Below are 20,066 nucleotides of genomic sequence, written 5' to 3'. Positions count from 1 at the left end.
GAAAATGTGTTTGGAGTTACCTTTCTAGCTAATAGGCTATGTTAGAGTTTACATTTCCTTTTACAATTATAATGTGGGGAGGTCAAAATAATGAAAAAACGATTTACCAAATCTATGCCATTATGATTCACCTGATGATAAGACAAGACAGGTGATTTATTTTGTTGATTTTTTGTTGTTGTCCCTGGGTCGCCGGTTTGCCTGGGAGGGGGAAGAAAAGCTTGAAGACCCCTGGTTTATTGAGTATCGATGTTCATTGGAGATATGTTTAAATCTTCTTTACCCTCTGTCTAGCTGGGGCTTATCGTGGGGAGACCAGGGATATATACGGATGTCACGCAACAAGGACAACCAGTGTGGCATCGCCTTGTACGGGTGCTACCCTATCATGTAACTCCTGCCAATCAAAGCGGCCTAACTGGAAAACCTGAACCCTTTTATTAATTTAATGTAATTCATTTTTAGTCTTTACCATTTCACTTTCTGTCATTACAAATGATGTATAAGGCAAATGTGATTATCTACATTATCACTGTAGCTAGTGTCCTGTCCAGGGGGTGTACTTGTACATCAAGCTACCTCACGCTACAGAAACAGGAGATAGGGTCCTGCTCCTATGAGCCGTTCTGGCTCGTACCAAGTATTGTGCAAGGCTACTTACTTACTTAAATCAAAGTAGATTTTGTTATTGAATAAATATAACTTTGAAAGAACTGATTTGAATTGAATTAAAATTTCTACATCCAAACTGTAGTGACTGTAAATTGCAATGTGTGTTTATTTCCATTTCCTCAGTCACAGTCAAAATGAAACAAATGTAGACCTACATCCTGTGCTCAAATGTGTGTTGCCATGCAGCGTGAAGTCAGCAGACCAACAAACTAAATTGGGTTACAAATGAGTCATTTTAATTTTTTGGTGCAACATCACAACAAACAATTTCACATGAGGTATTCAAAGGGATTCTCTTTAGTTGTTGTTACAAAATGTCCCACCATGATTGACATTTAAAGTGTTGTGTTTTAAGCCTTTGGTTGGTTAGCCACATTCATTAGTTAGTCTAACACATAGACGAGAATGGCACGATAAGTATGGTGGGTGAGTCCTAGTTCAGGAACCCAGACACAAACCCATGTCAAATACAATATTTCCCTCAATTTGGCCTCATTAAAGCTTTTGTATGGAGTCATTTATTCCTGCTTCCAACAGTGGGATCAACCAGTATTTCAAATATACTAACATATTGGAAAAGGAGAAATGGTTTTACAAATGTGGAAAAATAGCTTTAGTCTCCTCTTGACCTTTTGTTTTTGGTTGAACTCTTGATTCTTGGGCTTTCATAACTATTACAGTAAGTCACATGATTATAGTTTGGTACAAGGAATAGGTAACGTTGATTACAGCAAGATCCTCCTTGCTTGGATTGTCACCTACTTTTTTGGTCTTGAAAATGATTATATACAGATTATTGGTAAATATGACTTATGTAGTGCACTGGACTACGCTTTGGCTGGATGGGGCTTGGTTGCTCCTGTAACAGATTGATTCCAGCACATTTGGTTTTGAAAAAGCATGAGAGACAGATGGACAGACACCCTGAAAGGATGGAATCTTTGGTTAAGAAACTTCTTTGCACACAACATCTCACACAGTTGAGGTAGATGGGTAAGTATTCATGTACACAGGGGGACAAAGGGAACACTGGGGTTACGGAGTCAAATGACTACCTCTACAGTCACAACTTCATGTCAATCTCTCAGTTCCAATTTCAAATGCTGAACCTAAAAATACTGTGTTACTTAGCACATCTCACTGGAGCAGACTTCACTATCTTTGGATTTCTGGTGTACTAATTAAGATGGAATGATAACCCCACTTATAGTACAAAAAAATATCAGAGGGTAACCATGCATATTCAAATATACTTTGGTATATAATGTACCTGTGTTATTAAGCCCCGGAATAGTTTCTAAACATCCTCGACTAAGACGTACTTTTACGATCCACTAGGGGGTGCAACAGGCTAAATTGATGACAGACCACTTGCAATAGTCTATCAACTCTCCATACAAAGGGGAGTTCTCTCCCTCAGTCAAGACAGAGAAGACAATGACTGAGAAGTCTCTCCCCATTTGAAGGCAGATTCTATTCTAAAATATGGGCAGCAGAAAAAATAAAGGTGTCATGGGGACCTATCCTATTGTCTTTGATAGAACACCATATGACAAGCTAGAAAAAAAGGAACATCAAAACTGGTAGGGGTTTTCATGTTCCCTGCACCAGACTGGGCCCCCTCCCTCGGTCACAGCATGCTTACAATTGTTGCTCATTAAACTTTAATTCTACTCTATTGTGCCCTTCCACCCCCTCTCCCAAAACATTGCACCCTGTTCAGGGGTGATTCAGCCACCTCTCTGATCTCCCCGCCCCCTTTGAATGCCCCTAAGCCCACGGGTCTGGCCAGGAGCGGACCCTTAGACCAGATACGCAGAGAGGAGACAGATGAAAAAGGCTCCCTTTGAAGTTTGCAAAAGTCGATGGCCTCTTTCATGACCGCCCGTCTTTCAAGTGCATGCTGTGAAGGGGCCCCCACAACACGCCCCTCCCAAGGTTAAAGACAGGAGAGGCACAAGCTAGCTGGTGGACAAGCTATCCCTCCCCACTACCCGCCAAAGCAAAACCGAGGAAACGCTAGAGGAGCCTGTGGAACTGAGAAGACTGGCAGAAGGGATGAGTCTGGAGGATGGTGAAATCACATTGAGCAGGACATAGACAGGAGTGTGTGCACTGCAGCAAGGGGAGTCACTACTATGCAAACCTCAGGAAGATGCACAGCATGCATGTTTCCAAGGGGTCTCAAAGGATTCACACTTAAGAGCCTGAAATGCTCCGTAAGTGCATCCCTGGACACTCCAGACACTCTGCTGAACGGTGTTTGAACACAATTTTACAAGCAACCTGTGAACCTATGAGATGTCACATTACCACAACATTCAAACAAGCCTTGGCATAAGACCTGACCACAGAGACATTTGCCAATAGTAAAGAAATCCCCATTATTCTACAAAACAAAGGCCTTAAAGAGAGAGATACGTAACATCACTGGGAGTCGGGGAGAGGAAAGGGGTTTAGGCCATACATTCAGGGAGGACAATCTTAATCTTTGGTATTACGATGGGATTCTACAACTAAAAGTGCCCATCAGAAAAAAAATCAGTTTCACACAGACATACAAAGCATTATTAAATAAATACTTACAGTATATAGATAGCATAAATAAATAACCAAATAAATAGAGAGAACGGAAAAGAAAAACAATAAATACACAAATGCAGTAATAAATACATCGATCAGTTCAGCAATTGCATTTAAAATTCTTGCTCCAATTAAACTGGTTATAAGGAGGCATGTTAAAACCGTCCCTTGAGGAACTAAAATGACCTTGTTGTACGTAGCAGGACTGGAACAACAACTCATACTTCCATTGGATTTCTATAAGTAGAGCAATGTGCTTGAAATCTGTACAAAAGGGCTGAAAGAATCACATTCCTCCATTTTCTAGGCGTCTGTAAAAAAAGATTTGCAATGGAGCCGAGGTTTGTTCAGTTAAGTGTTTTGAAACATGAGTGGAAAAAATACTACACCATTACTATACATTGTGTTACAAGTACTTCTCTCCTTTGCGTAAGTCGTGTTCAAAGGGTTTTGGTTGAGTCAAAATGGCTACAGAGCTTTTGTTTGGTAGGTCAGTCAACGTCTTAAAGCTGGAGGGTTGCATCAAAAAGTCTCTGACTTGGCATCCCTTGAAATTCAGCCCTTGTTTACTGATTCTGTCCCGATTTAAAGTGAGACACACCAAGGTTGCTCCTTGAAAACTGATTCATTTAAGCTGGAACCGTTGTCAAGAAGTGTAAAATAAAAGTCAAGCTTCTCGTGACAGGTAATGATTGAAAACGGAGAATCGTAGAGAGCAAAATAACCTCCTGATCATCCAAAGAGTTCTGCAGTCCTGCGAACCATGTTATATGGGGACACATGCCGCATTCTTTAGAAAACGTGATGGACTATGATTTTGTCACAATCCCCATGTTATTCTCTGTGACCTTCGTCTTGATTCTTCAGAGAAACAAAGGACATAAGAAGATGAAGATCTGTCGATATAACGGGTGGTGAAATTTGTAATTAGGGGTTTTATGCAATGCAGTGATGCCTCTTGATTTTTCTTTCTAGGAGGGAGATGAAATTAGCCCTGAGGGCAAAAACAATATGTCTCCTCCTGATTATTAATAGCCTCATAACCATATTATTCCTTGTGTAATTATTTATATTAATTTGTTTTTTATCTTTAACTCTGGATTGTTGGAAAAGGACCCATAAGTAAGCATTTCACTGTTAGTCTACACCTTTTGTTAACGAAGCATGTGACAAATGAAATTTGATTTGATAACCTACCATATTCAAAATGAATTTTAAGGAAATATAGAAATCAAGGGTGGTCACTGTTACCCTCTTAAAATTCAAATAAACTATTCACCCACGACCATTCAAATTATAGGAACTTGTCTCATACAAGTTCTCATATTATTCTGGGTATCACCCCTTCAATATCAAGGAGTGCTCAACTTTGGTGTGAAATGCTCTGTGATAATTCTTCATAAAAATTAAACTACGCCAACTCCATCACTCCCTCTGATAACGAGGAGTACATTATTACGCCTGATCTCTACCTAGACCAGTCTATGTGCCCTCTGCTGCCACGACGCCCACCCAGCCCACATCTATCCCATCAGGCCGTGCTGCAGGACACAGCAGAGGAGGACACGCTGGAGCCCGAGGAGCCTGTGGAGGAGGGTCGGCCCTCTTCTGCCCACTTGTTGACATTGCGGCGCCGGGCGTTCATGAAGAAGTTGCTGACGGTGGAGAGCTCCAGGCCCAGCTGCTGGGAGATGGTGACCTGGAGGTCCTTGGCTGGCCGGTGGTTTTCCCGGAAGATGGCCAATAGGGTACGCCTCTGGAGGTCTGTGAACACCAGCCTGGTGCGCTTGGGGCCTTGGTTGCGCTCCAGTTTACTCTGCTCCTGCTCCTTCCGCTTGCAAGCTATAGGCATAAGAAGTATAAAAATGGGTTAGCTAAAACAGACTGGCTAGCTAACTAGGACAAATGGATTAGCTGAGAGAAAGTGGATTTGTTGAAGAAAACGGATTAGCTAAGCAAGTTTGATTCGCTAAAAGAGATGAATCAGCAACTTGTTTCACTGCACAGTTGGTAAAGTAAACGTAATCCACCAGCAATCAAGACATTAGGCTGTCACTTTTACATGCAAGTAGGCCACTCAACTTGGATAATGCTTACTAGACAACTAGACTAGGCCTAAATACTTGTTGTCATGGTTATGGACATTATCCTCCACCTGCAAAAAAATACATAAAGTAGGCTACAGATAAATAACAAATAAACAGGTTCTTCTAGGCACGCATTTCATTTTTTACTGAATAGGTCTACATTTACATTTACATTTTAGTCATTTAGCAGAGACTCTTATCCAGAGCGACTTACAGTTCATCTTAAGATAGCTAGGTGGGACAACTACATATCACAGTCATAGTAAGTACATTTTTCCTCAATAAAGTAGCTGTCAGCAAAGTCAGTGCTAGTAGATGGGAAAAAAGTCAAGTGCGAGTGTTAGTTCACGAAAGGCAAATACAGTGTACACGTCACTGGGCTAGACTACTCTGTTTTCTGTTGACATGTGCAGACCTGTGACAGGTCAGTGCGCCTGTGTGACACCTGACGTGTGTGGTGGGAAATTTAGGCTACCACAGGACATGCACATTAGCAAACAGGGAGTTTTCAGAATTAGCCTATGCTAGATTAGAGCATAAAATAAAAAGTCAATGTTACCTCCTGCACAACAACATTGGCTACTTCAATTGACTACCTGCAGTTTTGGCTTTTGTTGCTGCTATTATTGACTATCAACGGTTTGTTAAATTAGTGTTACAGTTTTCCAAAAAAACGACACATTTACAGGTAAGACTCGGCTACAATGTTGCTTCGCTTTTATTTGGAATTTCAGTTCGACTAAATACCAAATCGTTGTTTTCCGTTGACAGTTATCCAGGACAGAGGACAGAGATGTAGCAACGGGGGCAGAGGCTACCATTCTACAGGAATAACAGACGTTTTCCAAGGCAAAAAAGAGAAGCCAACTTGAGGCAGGCAAAATTGGCCATGCCAACCAAATAGCATCCAAATGCAGACTATAAGTAGCCTGCAAGCAATTTTTGCAGTAATGTCCCTAAATGCTTTTTGCATTAGGACAGTAAATGTCTAAGTGCAAGTCTGTGCATTATTCACAGGAGAGTGAAAAGTGTTTATGCTCCATAGGCTATTCACACACAATTGCAGTCCAGGATCATAGTATACAGTAGCCAGTGCAGTCCTCGTGAGGAAAAATAATATAATGTCTCTGAGAGAAAATGCAGTAATTTGAAATGACCCACTTACAATGTTATATTGTTCAACGTTTACATGTAGCCTAATTAGAGTGCTGAGATAAAACTGTATAGGCTATGGGCTGTGTCTGCAGTGCATCCATATGAGGATTAGATAATACAAAGTGTATGGGCTACTCTGCCCACAACTGCCCACAACTAAACATTTGACCACAAAGTAGGCCTACAATAGATACTGTATGTACTGGAAACACTACACCCACCGTTGTCTTCGTAAACTAAGACAGCCCCCCCCCCTTCTTCCTCATTTTCCCTCCTCTTCTCCCCTCCGACTTGCCTTAGTGGACACTCCAACATCATTAGTTTCTCATAAAAGTCATTTACATGAGGCGGAGAGAGTGAGTGATAATCACTTTAGGGGGGACTAATTTATTTTCTATTAAATAGGTTACGTCAGAGGGGATTGAAACAAGCAGTCTGCACTGCTCCGAGTGTTCAGAAGCCCTAAGTGGACTAAAACATATTTGGGTGACTCTTGTAATTACCTAAATGCACACTTTTAAGACATCTCAATCAGCAGTGTGTGGTTGTATTGCTTTTTTTGCTGATGGTGAAGGTATTTTTAAAGCGTAAGCAGGGCACACCACACACACAGCGAGGCTTGCTCCAGTCTCAAAGAAAGGCGCTGAGATGTTCAATAGATAGATTGGCTTACTGTATATCTCCCCATTGAAAATCATCTCACACATTGAGGGTTGATAGGCCTGATATTTGCTGTAAAACCACAGTAGTGCATGTGATAAACGGCAACTCAAAGACAATTTATAAATATTTTATCATTAGGACATTTATTAGCAGCGCCATCATAATGACGACATTTCAAATTCACTAGGGCTAGGCCTATAGCTGAGCTCTAGTTTAGCTAATGTGAATGTTGTGCATTAATACATTGTGCTGTAATTCCCACTGTATATTCACTCTGAATTATTATCTGAAGGAAATGTTAGACTCTGGGATGTCTAACCTCTTGTCAACTTGTGATTACAGGGCCTGTTAGCTTTTAGGCATCTACAGCTCATTTACATTTCTGAGAGTTATCGAGCCATGTCTCATTAAAATCTGAACGGCCTGAAATGTCAAACGTCAATATTACCACAACTAAAATAAATATGTTTTCCCAACTGCTACATGTTTTACTGGCATTATATATTCCTACCATGTCAATAAGAAGACTGCAGCTATAGAACCCATACTGTCCTGTGCTCAGAAACACATAGTAATGAAAGCAATGAGATGAAAGTAGTGGTTAGCTTGCTTGTACTGTGGAATTATGGGTTGTTGGAGGAGTCAGGGTGTCCTACTCCTCTTTTTTTCCTCCGCCCCTCCATCCTATCCTTTTGTCCCTCCCTCACTGGCGATCATAACGCCGACCATTAAGTAAATGCTTCCTTATGCTGTAATCATGTGTAAAAGGCTTGCAATTACCATGCTATAAATCCCTGGCACCGGGGCTACTCCTGGAGACATAAATATTCCCCTATAGGCTTCTTATGATCGTGGGAACAGCCCCTGATCATGATGTATGCCCTTGTCTCGTGTTGCTGAAACGTGATCGAAAGCCCTTTCCCTACCCCCCGGCGTCTGAACCTCCACCCCCCTCCTAGCCGACCCCCTCCCTGTCTCCCCCCTCCAGACCCAGCCCACCCCCTGCTGATTTCTTGGGCCAGGGGCTGATAGAAATTATTGATTAAATCTGTGCAGCTCAGACTCCTCAACCCATAGAGGCGGGTTAACCCCTTCAGCGCCAGAATGAGGAGCTGCAACAACCCGATAAAAACAACATTGTTTGTTTGGGAGACTGTGCTGTTAAAACCATACTGGAATGTTACGCATTTTTCATATGCAAATATTTCCCTTGTGACCTTTGAGCTAGGATAACTGAACTGAATATAATAGTGTACATACAGTGGATTGGCTTCATGGCTTTCATTACTGGGGGATGGCGCAGCCACTGGACCTGAGACATAAACCGCATTGACCTTTCTTATTCATTTAGACCTTCAGTCAAGGGCTTCAGCCATCATCTTTAAAGTTAGGTTCCCTGATCCCTCGCGACTTAAAGTGTTCAAGCACCACTGTGTGGTCTTTAGCTGCACCTTGCCTTCTTCTCTGACTAAAGCCTGATTGCCTCCTCCACAGCCTGAGGTTAGCCTGAAGATGCATCTAGAGAGCATAACCACTAAACAGGAGAGAGAAAAAATAACCTTCTCCATGTAAGCGCTTCAGAATGTCTCCACATAAAGATAAATATTAAAAGACGATGACATTACATAATCAGGTCCACCATTTATCCTAAAGCTTTGCATAATAAAACATTTTGTCGAGGGAAGATAACTGGCATGATAAAAATAAACATGGAGAGCTGGCTGAGACACTGACATGCTGAAGGAGCTGGTGGGTATTTAAGGGAGAGCTGCATTAAGGTGGATCATCTTAAAACTTGAGGCGTGACGCAAACAACACTTGAGCTATCTTCAGACTAGGGAGCACAGGGCACTGTGCATTCTAATTCCAGTCTCGATCTGCCGATGTGGTCGAGGTATGTGTGGGCAAGGCGTGCTGCTCTTTCCCATGGAAATCAATAGAGGCTTGTAATTAAACAAAAGGGGGTTGGCCGGGAAGGGAAAAACAACCCCCTCAGAAAGTAGGTTATGTAGAAAAGTGCAGAGCTGTCCAAATTGTGCCTTTGCCAATAACTAAATATGCAAGTTTAGTCTGTGTCGGGGAGAAGCATTGTCAAATGTTAGTACGCTCGCAATATATTCCCCACGTAAGCTCCTTCATTTTTTATGACTAGGATTGATCTGCTCCTTGAAAATTTGAGCAGTGAGTCGTGGAAAAAAATCTATGACTGTGGAGGTAAAATAACAAGAATACTGCAGGATCATCCAAATTGTTGGGTCATCTATGATAAAAAGGTGGTGTTTTCTCAAAATGAAAAAAAGTATTATGTTTACAGATCGCACAACACCTCAGTGGCAGGGGGAAAACATTTCCTTCCTTGCACAATAACACTGCTTCAAGTAAAGATTGGATGCATTGAAGATATACTGTAGACAACAAAGCTGTCACATAACAGAAACTCTTCAAATCTAAACAAGATAATTAAATCACTTGTAACTGGGTTGAGTATGATTAGTGTAACATTTTGTCGAACTGAGGATGTACACGTGTTCAGAGAGCTAAACAATCAAAGATCAATAATTGTGAGAGGATTGCAAGAGTGCACAATCATTACTTATGAGCCCTATTGTGCTTTTGGGCTTAATCAGTTGGGCTGCTGACAGATAGCGAAAAGCTGTGATCAACTGTGCTTGCTTACACAGCTCACAGCCCCCTGCCGACATACACACACTCCTCTCAGCCCATATCATATTACTGTGTTCACTTGGATCTCTTTCTGTGCTTCGTGTATCAAATGGGTTCTCAGTCCCTATGGAGTGACAACACTGTAACAAGGCACTGTACATTGATATGCACTTCTTCAGTGCATATCCCCAAAGAATATCAAATGTCAACCACCAAATCATGCCCTGCCTTTTAAAAATACCTATTTTTTTTCATAATGTGGTTTTATCTTGTACTCCCATTTCACCAATATTCATTTTATTTTTCCCAGATATGGGGATTTCATATGAAGTGTGGGTGAAAGCACAGGTGTATGTTTCCACAACAGAAACAACATTTCCTAACTATCTCCCCAACTCTTAACTTCAGGCATGCACAAACAAATCCTATTTTTTGGCGGTTTCAAAAGTTCTTAAACCACCACCAATAATCCTTGTAATTATGATCTCCATGGTTCATTTAAGAATGGAAAATGTCCATTCTAATGGTTTAACTAGATCAAAATAAATGGTGTACCCTGCTCCTTGAATGATCTGTAACATGTCTTTTGTGAGCGCCTAAAATGTGAGAGTCATGACTGTGCAAACTATGGACCTATCATTCAAACCTATCCTTTAGGAACATAGGAAAATAACTACTTGTTTTTCATTCCTCTGAGCAGAATACAGATCTTGTTGGATTTTTTTTTGAAAAACATGGAGAGAAAGAGAGAGGTGGAGAGAAATGGAAAGAGATCTTACCCTCCAGCCGCAGTGAGGCCATCCTTTGAAACTCGGGCTCCTGCAGCCAGCGGGACATCCTCTTGAAGGTCTCACGGCCAGACTTGAGCTTGCCCCAGGGCTTGGGGTTCCTCAGGAGGTCAGACAGAGTGCCCTGTGACCTACACAGCACCCTCTCTGCAAAGATGGCCTGGGGGATGCTGTACCTCTTCAGCTCAGTGATGATCCTCTGGGCCACGTCCCTGGTGTCGATTTCTTCTCCAGCCCCTCCACCTCCACTGCCCTGAGAGCTGGGCAGCATGCCCTCACTGCTGGGCGAAGAGGACGAGGAGTGGGGGAGCTCCCCAGCCTTTGAGGACTGCTGGCTGGGGTGGTGGTGGTGTTGGTAATGCTGACTGTAGATGTGAGGATGGTGGCTGGCCGCGTGTTGGTGAGCCTCCATCTTGTTCAGCTGATGGCTGACCGACGAGTCTCCGCCCAGCCCTGGAGGGGACATCTCCCTGCCGAAGTCCGCCGTCCTGCAGAAGATGTTGCCCCCGTGGACCTCGTAACCACTTGGAAGCATCTGGCCACCATTGCCGTTGGGGCTGTTTCCCAGGCTCCCGTAACCGTGCATGGGTGTCCCCAAGCCAGAGCCTGTAGAAGGTGGCGAAAGGCTCTGCGTCATCCCCAGATCTTTGCCGTAAGGGTTGTAGAAGTTGCCACCCAGGCCTCTGTCCTCACGCATGAGAGTAAAGCTCCCGATGACATTGCTGACCGGCAGGCAGGGATGGTGGTGGTGATGGTGGTGGTGAAATTTGTCATCGAAGGGCTGCAGGGGGGTTAGGGTGGTGTACGTGCTGCCACAGCTAGATGGAGCATCTCCTCCATAGCCCAACGCTGACATGGAGTGGTCGAAACCTGGAGGTCGGTGCTCAGGCTCCAGGGACATGGAGTGCCCCCCAAGGGAGGGCCTGGGGAAAGCAGCTGAAAGGTCCCGTGAATGCAGCATCGCTCTGCCATCCTGACTGTGGAGCTCAGAGTGGATTTGGACAGACATCTCCCCTAGGCTTCCATCCATTTTGAATTCAGTGAATGTATCTTTTTTTATATCTTGATCTTGTTGTTTCAGTAGCCTAGTTGTTGTTTAACAGTAGCCTAACAGTCTGGATGGCCCTCTTCTGTTGCACAATACTATGGATTTATTGATTTCTGAATGGATTGATTTATGAGCTTATATGCTGTCTAATTAATTATCTGATAACAACATAAGTAGTCTCTTTAAACTCCTTCAAACTCCAGGAAATCGAGTGTGAAGCAGCTTCAGTAAGATTAACTATCACATTATTTGGATTTGTGCTACAACACTCTTCTCGTCCTTTCTTTGGTGCTCGACTGTGTTCCTCGGCAGAATCGTCGCTCTTTTGCCTGCGGGAGATCAAATGTTTACTCGTCTGTATTTTAGTTGTAGCCTACTCATGCAATAGTGACGTCTAGGCTATTGTAGACTATCACCACAGTCACAAGCATTTCAAACATTAAGAGTAAAATTTCATTCATACGAGAGCCGATCAATGCATATGTAACAGAAAAAAAGACATCGAGATGTCTTCACGGGCAAATCCACTCTTACAAATCACATATTGCCTCATGCAAAGTTCTGAATACTCGATGAGCGCGCACACGATTCTTTGGACATTAACGTGCGTCATGCTTGCATTTTTCTCAACACAACACGGACAACGAATTGTGGTTATATGTTCTATTTAGGAGCGTTTAAGTGGTTTTGAGATATAATGACACCAAAAATAAACAGATATGTGTCCTCTTAATTGTATAATTCATACCTTATTCCGTTATATGAGCGCATCCGCGTCTGTTGTCGGTGGTCTGCATCTCTCCGATTGTGTCGCTTGTCTCTGGTCTTCCAGCCTGTCCGCGCAGATTCACACTATTGGTCAGATCCACGGAGGGATGCTACATACAATAAAACGAGAGGCCAAACAATTGGTGGTTAGGTATACGTCCTTTCCCTGTCCTTTGGTCTTTTTTAAGTCAAACGTCCAACTGTAGCCTCGCTCTTCTCTACCTAGCAGCTCTCCTCTTTTTCTTTCATTATCTCGTGAGATTTTCCTCCTCCTCTTCCATCAGTCTGCTACTTCATCGATTTCAGCACCACCAACTATTTCGCTTCTCTTCCTCCCCCCGCTCACACTCGCTCCTTTCAGTAGGCTACGTCACAGGCTTAAAAATCTGACAGATGTGCAATGAAATTCCAACTCCAATTAACCCTTTCGCTTCGGCCAACGTCTCCAGGGAGGGGGCAGGGTTTGACCAACTAGGTGAAGACGAACCCTTTCTCACAACCCCAAAGTTAAGCCTTTTTATCTAATAGCATGCAGAGCTTATGAATTATGCGAGCATCCTGACCATGGTTCAGCTATTTAATTCACCTGATCCTGGACTGCAACGGTTAGGCTACTGTAGCTCACTGAGCTAGCCTACTGTGTTGTGCTTTTGTGTCCATCCATGCTACACAAACCTATTATTATCTTTATCCTGATGCCGGACTGCAGATTTAACTGTAAACAATTGTTTTCTGTCCATATTTTCCTTTATTATTATTATTATTATTATTATTATTATTATTATGATTTGTACTACTACTACTAGTAGTAGTAGTGGAGGTTGTATTATTATTATTATTATTATTATTATTGTGTGATTATTATACTATTACCCTGTTACTAATAATAACAAATGGTATTAGTCATGAATATGCAATTACAAGAATCGCATTAGTCTTATTGACTATTGAACATCTATTTATATTGACTACATGGTGTAGACTCTCACCACCCATTTTGGAATACCTAAATCCCTCCATAGGGCTCATCTGAATTATATTATAATGTCCTTCTGCTTTAAAGCTTTTTTTCATTTTTTCTCTTTTTTTGGAGATGTGAGTGGAATGTAAATCCAACTTCTTACACATAAACGTTGCCAAGTGACACGCTTGTAACTGATTCATTTAGGGAACCTCTTAATCAGCACTCAAACCACGGTTGAGCAGGCCCATTGACACCAGATTGCGCACTTCAATCTGTAGTTCTAAACAAGATCAATGAGGCCATTCGTTTAAATGCGACCTTTTTACATAAGATACTCGACCCATAGCAGATATTGCTCTGGCTTTTCATTTAACACAGCACATATTTGGTGAGTCCACTGTGTGTGTCTGTCTGTCTGTGTGTGTGTGTCAGATAGAGAGATTTGGGAGTTGAGAGAAGGAGAGGTGGTTGATACTAGGCATACTAATCATATCTAACTGTCAGTTTAATTTTCAGAGATGAGCAATTCTGGCGTTTGAAAAAAATCCGTGTGCGGTGGGACCGATGCCTTCCCGGAGCAGATGCTGCCCTATCGATCCGCGCCGAGAAAGCCTGGATGGTGGGATACATGTAATGATAGCAAGTAGCTGGAGGTAAAATGGTCAGCATCTACAGAACGAAAATAAAAAGGTCTTTTAGGAGGTCGGGGTGAAAGTTCACCTTCTGTGGCTGGAAAACTCGAGTAGGCAAGCTGACACCCGAGCTTCAGCACTCAGACGCTGGTCTGGAGTATGTGGCCCTCAACTTCGCTTCATATCCGTTATAACAATATATGTAATTGTCAGAAAGACAGTAGGCTACTGTTTTTATTTTTGTCAAATCCGTACATTGATTAAGATTATACAAAAACAACACCAGGCTATTCTCGACGAAATCAAAAAGAGACTGCTGTCCAGTTATTTCTCTCTTTGCCAAAAAGCAAATATCAATAGCCTATATATATCGTCATATGGACATTGTTTTGTTTTTGACCTATGCTGCTATCCGACTAAAACACCAGCCTACTGTCATCTTCTTTAATGATTTTTGTTTGTAAAGGCTACTGCTCACATAAAAAAACGTGTATTCCAATGCTTAATTCATTGATTTTTTTCTAAATCTACACACTGTCCTTACCTGAATTTTATTAGCATAATAATCACATAGCCTATTGGTTTCACAGACAGAGCTCTTGCTTTGAAGGCCTACCGAACTGGATGCCACTTTCACCTCAAATAGCACACAATAATACAACATATAAGACAATATATTATGATATAGGCCTATTGTAGGCTACATAGGCCTATTGCCATTATAATACCAACAATGATAACCATAATGATGACAACAATAAACGTGGGGATAAAAAAAAAAATCTGTATTATTTTTGTTGAACATTAAAATATCAAATATCATACCTGACTGAAAGATCTGATGGGTTTAATCAGGATATGTTGAGGCACAGATACATAATAAAAATAAAAATAAAAGTTTACTCTTATCATAAGCCTATACATTGTCATTGTATCAGAGATTTCATGCTGACGGTTTCAGCGCCGCTAAAGGAGAACAGTTCCTCGATGGTCGTATGAGATCTGTGAGGAAGGAAAAGTAGGCCCACAACTCCCTTGTTAATCTATATCTGAAAATACATTTTCAGTTTTAGTACTAGTTTCAAATCGCTCTAGCACTTCATACAAATCAGTTTTTGCTTTGCATTTAATTTTTAGTAAGGACTATGTGATGCATAGCCTACAGAAAAAGACATAGGCCTGCCCATTTCTATTTCCTAATGTAGACTAGTCGACATATCTGGCAAATGTTTTCAATTGACTTTTCAAATAATTATTTGAAGCATAGGCCTACATGCTTCAATATTACACAATAGCCTACTGAGTTTGATATGAGACTTGTGGATTGTAGCATTATGATCTTATTTGGTGGTGCTTTCATCTTGAGAACCCTCATGCATTATTAAATCCGGTATGATTTCACTTGAAAACAGAGGCATTTCTCTGCGCAAATGATGGAAAACATGAAACCTGAAAGCGAAACCGTGTCCAGTGCCTTGGTTGTTTACCTTCCAGCCCATAAGGGACAGGGCTTTGAGATCATGCATGTTTCCTCTGCTTTAGCCAGTAAGCATATAGTCCTAGATTCCTTACCATATCAAAAGTAAGCTATAGGCCAAGTGCATGAAAATGAAATCACAGGCACACAAACACACACACATGTACACACACACACGGCTTGCATCTTCATATTGACTTTTTAAGCTAACCTCAAGTTTCCTACACGCAGAGTGAATATGTTATGTGCAAAAATATCAACGCTGGACATGTGATCTGTAGGCGTGTTGCCTCACAGTTATCAGATTCCCTTTTTTTTTTGATTGAGAAAACATAATTTACGATATTTATGTACTGAATAGACTAGTTGAGTCGAATACCTTATAGGCAAATAATAAAACAAGAATAAAACACAAGGCCTTGCCCTATACTTCTGCCGATCACTAAACACTCGGATTGGCCTATTCTGCAAGAGAAACACAAACGAACACATTCGAGGTTATTACATTTATAAACGTTTTACTCTGTATTATGAACTTTATTTATTTCATCATTATTTATGCATGCCTACTGTATGTTTAATCATAAATGCAGCCAAACCATGCAAACCTTACATGCTCTCCTGTAACAGCTTGTCATTGTTCAACAAAACCTTGCATCCAAAAGTTACTTTCTATTTTCGTTGTGTCGGTATGGGCTTATGTAGGCATATCTCACCATATGCATAGGACACACAAACTTTTATTTTAACGAGTTAACAAACCATCTGCTAATAAACTGAAAGATCTTGACATTTTAACATTGTAAAAGCTATTCCAAACGTTCATTGTGCAGTCCATTGGATATATATTTTGATAGGCACACAAATATAATTTTCCTGTTGTCTATTCTCTTACTAAAATACCCCTTTCATTACATCAATCCCAGTTACACGAACTTTAGCATTTCCACTTCATATAAGGTCATTAACATGTCTGTTACTTGAAATAGGCCTAAAGAACATTTAAAAAGTTGAAATAGTTTCAATAGTTGTCTTTAAATCAAGAAAATGTCGCCAGTTTGTTGGTCTGTTTGGGCATTATGCGGTGACATAGAGGTGTATGGATGGCATTTGGGGTTGAGTTTGGGATTTGCATAACAAATTGTAGGCTATCTGTTCAATTTACATTATGGTCATCCAACTATAAAATAAATGATCTTGTATTTGGTCACATATGGGAGTGCATTTGGCCTATAAATGCTAGACTATAGGCCTATTGGAAAAAGTTGAACTGCTAATGTCATTAATAGACTAAAGTTAGGCTTTAGAGGTGATAGGCCAACTTGTAAATGGGAAATATCTATCTATTTATTTGTATTGGTGTGCAATAAAATCAAGAGAAAAGTTTAAATAAAGATAGCTGAATAAAAGGTATTACGAAATAGCCTTCATTGTAACCGTAGTGCTGAGTGTTTTTTAAACCGCAGAACAATTTTAAAGCAATTATCAAATCTCATTATTTCTCAAATGATTAGGCCTACCTCATGCAACATTTTAAAAACCAATACTTATAAGAAAATACTAATTCGTCTCTAAAATATATACATGTTCTTGGTGTTGTTCTCCGAAACTGTATGATGCTTCATTTTATTGTTTTTATTTCAGTAGGCCTATATATTAATTCCTAAAACGAAAACACACCAACCAATCAATAAATCAATTACTACCATGACGCTTGATGCAAGAGAATAATCAATAATTGAATTCATTTGACTTGATTAGACTTCTAACATCAGAAAATAAAATACTAGGCTATTGATCTTTTCATCAATTAAAAGTCTGCATGCATATTCGTGTAACTTACAACGTAAGACAATTCAGTTGTTTTTAGTGTGTCAATAAATGAGTGAGTCAATAAATCCGATAGACATATAACTTGATGATCAATTGTGGATGTACTTTTAGTTGTGGATAACGCATACTTTAGAATTAAATCAAACGCATTGTGTTTCAAACGTGGTAAACCGGGCATTAGGCTTGTTTGCTGAAGTTGTGTCAATAAAACCCTACTTCTCTTAAAAATGTGTCATCTTGGAAAGCAAACTCCTATTTGCTATCCAATTTTCCTCCAATATTTTGATGAGATCCAAAAGACATATCAACTGCGTTGAATGACAGGTTGACATTAACAGAGGCTCAACATGTAGCCCAGGGGTTCACTTAAGTGCCAAAAGAGCGCGAATGTAGGATACTTACCCATTTAGAAAATAATATTTGTGTGTCCTAAGATTTTTTATTTTATTCTAAAAGTACAGCAGCATATCTTACATTAACTGTATTCTGTCATTAGCCTACCAATGCCAGTAATGATATCCTAAATGTCAGGGTCAGAACAACTTTGTGCACTTATGCTTTTATGGCATATACTATTTTCTCTATGAACAGATCTAGTCATTTGACTTTAGTTTTTAAACATTTTTACAGTTTAATATTAAGCTTAGACGGCCTATAGGCAATATAATATGTTACACGTAGGCTATTTGTAACCTGTCAAACAAAAAAACAAAAAATAATAATAATTCAAACGCCCAATAAGATAAACAAAGCCTAAATTACTGTACTTTTGTTCACACTGGTCTCAATTCAATTAAAGCAATAATTATAATACATCGCAGAAATGGTCTCATTTCAATTAAAGCAATAGATTATAATACATCGTAGAAATGGTCTCATTTCAATTAAAGCAATAGATTATAATACATCGTAGATTGTTTTTGCCCTAGCCTAGGCTAATAATTGAGGAGTATCGACTTTTCGATGCATCGAGTTTTCAGATTAAGACACGTGTGTGCAGCCAGGTGCAGCTGTTGGCTAAAATTATGGCATAAATGTTATCAACATGAGGGTCTTCGATAAAACAACATGTTGAGTTGTTTTAGCTTAGTTCAGTTAGCTTAGTTCAGTGTAGGCTACGTGTGTGTGTGTGTGTGTGTTCGTGCGTGTGTGCATATTTGTTGATGTTTAGCCTAATCAATACATGCATCTTGCATATTTACAAATGTAGGCCTAAATATCACATCGCTATTATAGTTAGAATAATTACAGGCATCCATTCTTTATGTTAATGACATTATCTTACTGCTACTTTTAACTTCTGAAAGAGGGAAAACGATTTTATATGCAACCTTCTGCTCGACGGGTTAGAAGGGTCGATGTAGTTGCGCTTTGTTTTACTCTCTGGCTCTGGTACACATCTTATACTAACTTTATAAGAGTTCTGTAAAGTTTGAACATTAGCATTAAACAACTGACTTTGCTTCTGCAGTTTCCTACAGGAACATATGAGTGCAGTAGAGTTAAACACAGTCAAATTGGTCTTGTGTAACTAAAACCCAAAACATGTATAAAGAAAACTGCCTCTTGTCAAAGATAATGTGATATAAATATTGCCTATATGTCATGGTTACAATCTCACCTTATTCCTCCTGGTCAATAAAATATTTAGAGCCATCTTTTTGTTGCATAACTTTAAAGCCATGTCTGGGATTTGAGAAGCTGTTCACCAGTCATTTAATGAGCTTAAAGGCCCAATGCAGCCGTTTTTGTATCAATTTCAAATCATTTCTGGGTAACAATTAAGTACCTTACTGTAATATATTAAAATGGGCAAAGCTTTTTAGCAAAAAACTATTTCTCAAGCAAGACTTTTGCTAGGACTGTCTTGAAGTGGTCTGAGTGGGGAGGGGGAACTGAAAGCTAGCTGTTATTGGCAGAGAGGTTTGGAACTCTCTTATTTGTCTATTATCAATTCTTATTTCTCTATTAACCAATTTATGATGTCACCATGGAAAGCCGAAACTCCCACCCTGTCACAGTTCTTGCTTCTTGAGCCCTGTGTGAATTTGAAAGGGGTGACATTTCCCTAGCCCCATCCCTCAGCTGTATACCGAAACAAGTGGCAGGGACCCCATTTTGTTTGTTTTTCAAATCCCAGAATATAGTTTGAAAGAATCCATGCATGGTACATACTGAAATTATTTGATTATGATTATGATTCTTCTACAATAAATCTAATAGAATATCAGAAAAGATTGTGATTGCACAACACCACATTTTTTATTGCGGCCTATTGCGGCTAATACCTTGGTTGTCTTGTGATACCTATGACTATGTTGATGATGCAATATCTTTTGGTTCTTGCATATTCTATTTTATTTTCTATTCTACCTATAGTTCAACAGATTTGATTCCAAAGCAAACTCAAATGAACACCCCCCCTCTCCCTCTTTCTTCCCGACCCCCCTCCCTCTTTCGCTTCTCTTCACTCTCTCTCTCTCTTCTCTCTCTGTCCCTCTTTCTCTCTCTCTCTCTCTCTCTCTCTCTCTCTCTCTCTCTCTCTCTCTCTCTCTCTCTCTCTCTCTGTCTCTCTCTCATGCCCCCCCCCCAACACACGCACACAAACAAACCCTGCCGTTCTATCATCTCCCTCCTTGCATGCCCTCCACACCTTTCAGTCCCGCTTGGAATAAAAACCCATTTCTCAGAAATATCCATAACCATCCTATGAATTCCCTAATCATAACTGC

General features: G+C 40.4%; 2 protein-coding genes across 2 annotated transcripts in view; one reads left to right on the top strand and one right to left on the bottom strand.

The window, feature by feature from the left end:
• The window catches only part of LOC311108416 (uncharacterized protein), a 29,123-nt gene extending 28,417 nt beyond the window's left edge, over nucleotides 1–706 (top strand). The window contains exon 16 of the mRNA XM_084151041.1: nucleotides 295–706. Coding sequence (XP_084007167.1) covers nucleotides 295–394 — 100 coding nt within the window. The 3' untranslated portion in view covers nucleotides 395–706. The remainder of the gene's footprint in view (nucleotides 1–294) is intronic.
• Nucleotides 707–4,786: 4,080 nt separating this feature from the next.
• Nucleotides 4,787–11,642, bottom strand: LOC311123770 (one cut domain family member 2-like; the record flags this gene model as incomplete). The annotated part of the gene is made up of 2 exons (XM_084158217.1): nucleotides 4,787–5,097; nucleotides 10,604–11,642. 2 exons carry the CDS (start codon nucleotides 11,640–11,642, stop codon nucleotides 4,787–4,789), a joined length of 1,350 nt encoding a protein of 449 aa, XP_084014343.1.
• Between the last annotated feature and the right edge of the window lie 8,424 nt (nucleotides 11,643–20,066).

The sequence above is a fragment of the Coregonus lavaretus genome (assembly GCF_964263955.1).
Source record: "Coregonus lavaretus genome assembly, chromosome: 3".
Classification (NCBI taxonomy): domain Eukaryota; kingdom Metazoa; phylum Chordata; class Actinopteri; order Salmoniformes; family Salmonidae; genus Coregonus; species Coregonus lavaretus.
This window is presented reverse-complemented; position numbering and strand designations above follow the sequence as displayed.